Below are 2,856 nucleotides of genomic sequence, written 5' to 3' on the forward strand. Positions count from 1 at the left end.
CTGGCTTTAAACAGAGCTTAAATACATAATCCCAAACTGAGCAATGCATGAGTATTTAACTTACAAATAGCAACAAAGAGACATTTTCCTACTTTTTCAGCCATCTCAAAAGCTACTAGTTTGCATGCAACTAGATTTCCTACTTCATGCCAAGAAAATGCTGCCAGACAAAAGTATTTTTCCAGCTGAAATTCTGAATGTTTCCTGACCTCTTCAGGAAGTGTATCACCCTCCTGCTAAGCTTTTAACATCCAGCAGATGGCGGACAAGGAAAAAGTTAAACTACCGCAATCAACACAAAGAGTACATGGAAATATTTGCCGGTTTTATCTAATATGAAAGAGTGATAGGGAACAGAAAGATACTCTGTATATAGAAGCATTTTAGAAAGTCCCCAAGACCTATGAAACTGAGACAAAAACCAGCATGCATTACTTTCGTATGCTACCTGTGTGATATACGAAGCTCAAGAATAAAGTAGTTCGAGCTTATGCTTTTCTTCATCCGAATGTCCTTAGATGCCTCTTGCCATTTTTCCTACTTTGAAATATCCCTCAACTTCAATAGCATTGCTTTGCCCTTTTCTCCTCCCTCAGTTAACTTTAATCAATTCTTCTCAGCTAAGCTTGATCCAATAGAAACAGCTCCTTGGCAGACGAAGCTGCCTTCTAGATAAAGAGTTGCAAAACAGAGCTCATGGGAGAAAGTGACAAGACACAAAACATCTCCTGCAATTCTATACCTTGTGTACAGTCTATCTCCAAAATTAAAACTTACACTTTATACACCATAACAGATCACTTAATTACACTAAGCGAGCACTTTCTACTCTTGGATTTAACTTCAAAGTCTCGTTCTGCACTAAACATCATAATTGAGACACTAAGCTTATTATATCTATTTGGTACCTAGATCTGCTGCCATCAATCTCAAAAAACTGAGAAGCTGATTTTTGATTAAGCCACTGACCTCGGCATTTGAGCCATAGTTAAACTTCAAGGCAAACATTTGAGAAAATAAATACAGTCCCTACATGACACCATACGAGAATTCATTGTGTGCTCCAACCACATCCCTTTACTATAAAAGCACTGACGAAGCACACACATCACTGAACTACAACATATTTGTAAACCTTACTTCTCCAAGAAGAGAAGTCTTACACACGCCACATTTAACTCAGAATCACATCTAATATAAAAGCTTCCAATAATTTAATGAAAGAGCATTCTGGAGAGTTATCATAGAGGTGATAGCACAGCATATACCTTTACACAACGCTTTACCACAGTTCTCCAAGCATTTAGCAACAGGAGAGTATCACTGTTCTCATTTAATTGGTTGATAAATTATGACAGAGAAGGGCTATGGATTCAGACAAGTTATTTAAAGCCAAGAACACAAGAACAGCTATGCAAGGACACGATAAAAGACCATTCTGTTCAGTTCTTTACTGGGAGACAAGAATAGATGCTTAACAAAGAACATGAAAATCCAGGCAAGGGCAGAACAACCTGCACAGCATCTTTTCTCTGCTTTCTGCAGTAAGCAGCTTAAGCAGTTCAAGTCAAAGGCTTTGTCTCCAGATCATTGTTTTTCATCGCCCACAGGTTATTTTCCCTCAATCTGTCTACACCATTTTTTGAGCCTAATTAAACTTTCACATTCAGGAATCCATCGACAAATTTTGTGATTATGTATTGTGTAAAGATAACTGCTTTTGTTTTAAAACTGCTACACGATAACACAAGAACTATGATGACTGCAATGAGCTCAAAAGAAACTGAATAATCATATCCTTTTTTTATTTACTCCATTCTTTCAAAAATTTCTGTGTTTTCCAAGCTATGAAGATCTGTCCTAGCTACCCTCCCTCACAGAGAGGCAGAATCAGTAACAGAATCTACACCTCAAGCCATTATCTTACCTAATTCCAAGTTCAGTAACAAAATCTGCAGTTTAGTATTAACCTCAATTAAGTGTTATAATTTAATTTCATGGGGGGGAAAAATGTTTTACCTTTCACTTCCTGGTGTGGTAATTCTGTAAAAACGATGCCTCAAGTGATGTTTGTCCCCGTGATAGCAAACAGTGCACAAATCATAATTGGTGCATTCAGCACATTTCCATCGGATGCCAATGATGGGTTGCTGTCGGCAAGTATCACACATAGTCCCATCATGCTTGATACCTGTGGAGAGAGAAAGAAAACAAAAGATTAACAACTTTTCTATTGCAATACACAGATTTCTCTTTACATACCTTTATAATTTGAAATCATATACTAAAAAGCTAATAATAAAGAAAGGCTGCTAGTGATACCCTGTCAGCCTACATGACCGAGGGGAAATGACTATTAACTTGACCTCCTATCCCCAGTTCAGTCTGTTCCTGAAATGTTCTCTTTTCTCAGCAAGAAAAGGTGAGAATGCTGTGTTTTCTTCCCATCTATACAAATCAGAGAAAGAAAATCAGAAATCCTTTAACAACAAGCTAAAGGATCAGAAATACATATATCAAAATACACAGGCAATCTAGAATTTTCTCTCTGGATTAAAACTATCAAGATACCTCTTACCACAAAGTCTACTGTATTCAACTGTGTGTGGCAGTTTGACTTACACACCTTGTACAGTGGAAAAGATAAGTGCTTATCTCTATTCTTTTTTATACAGGAAAAAATTAAGCTCTCTTGGATAGATGCCACTACCTTCCTGAAAATCTGTTACCATTTTTGAAGATTATACTGCTTCATATATTGACTTTTCCAGAAACATGCCACAGACTGACCAGATGTAACCAACCAGCATGTGCTCTACCCAGCCTTCCACAAAAACTGAGTTCTCAAGACTACTT

General features: G+C 37.2%; 1 protein-coding gene across 1 annotated transcript in view; it reads right to left on the bottom strand.

Moving 5' to 3' along the window:
• Positions 1-2,191, bottom strand: part of MIB1 (mindbomb E3 ubiquitin protein ligase 1) — a gene marked incomplete at both ends in the record, with an annotated part of 42,988 nt that extends 40,797 nt beyond the window's left edge. The window contains one exon of the mRNA XM_010013325.1: positions 2,020-2,191. Within this exon, the coding sequence (XP_010011627.1) occupies positions 2,020-2,191 (172 nt within the window). The remainder of the gene's footprint in view (positions 1-2,019) is intronic.
• Between the last annotated feature and the right edge of the window lie 665 nt (positions 2,192-2,856).

The sequence above is a fragment of the Nestor notabilis genome, unplaced genomic scaffold, assembly GCF_000696875.1.
Source record: "Nestor notabilis isolate BGI_N333 unplaced genomic scaffold, ASM69687v1 scaffold29750, whole genome shotgun sequence".
Classification (NCBI taxonomy): domain Eukaryota; kingdom Metazoa; phylum Chordata; class Aves; order Psittaciformes; family Psittacidae; genus Nestor; species Nestor notabilis.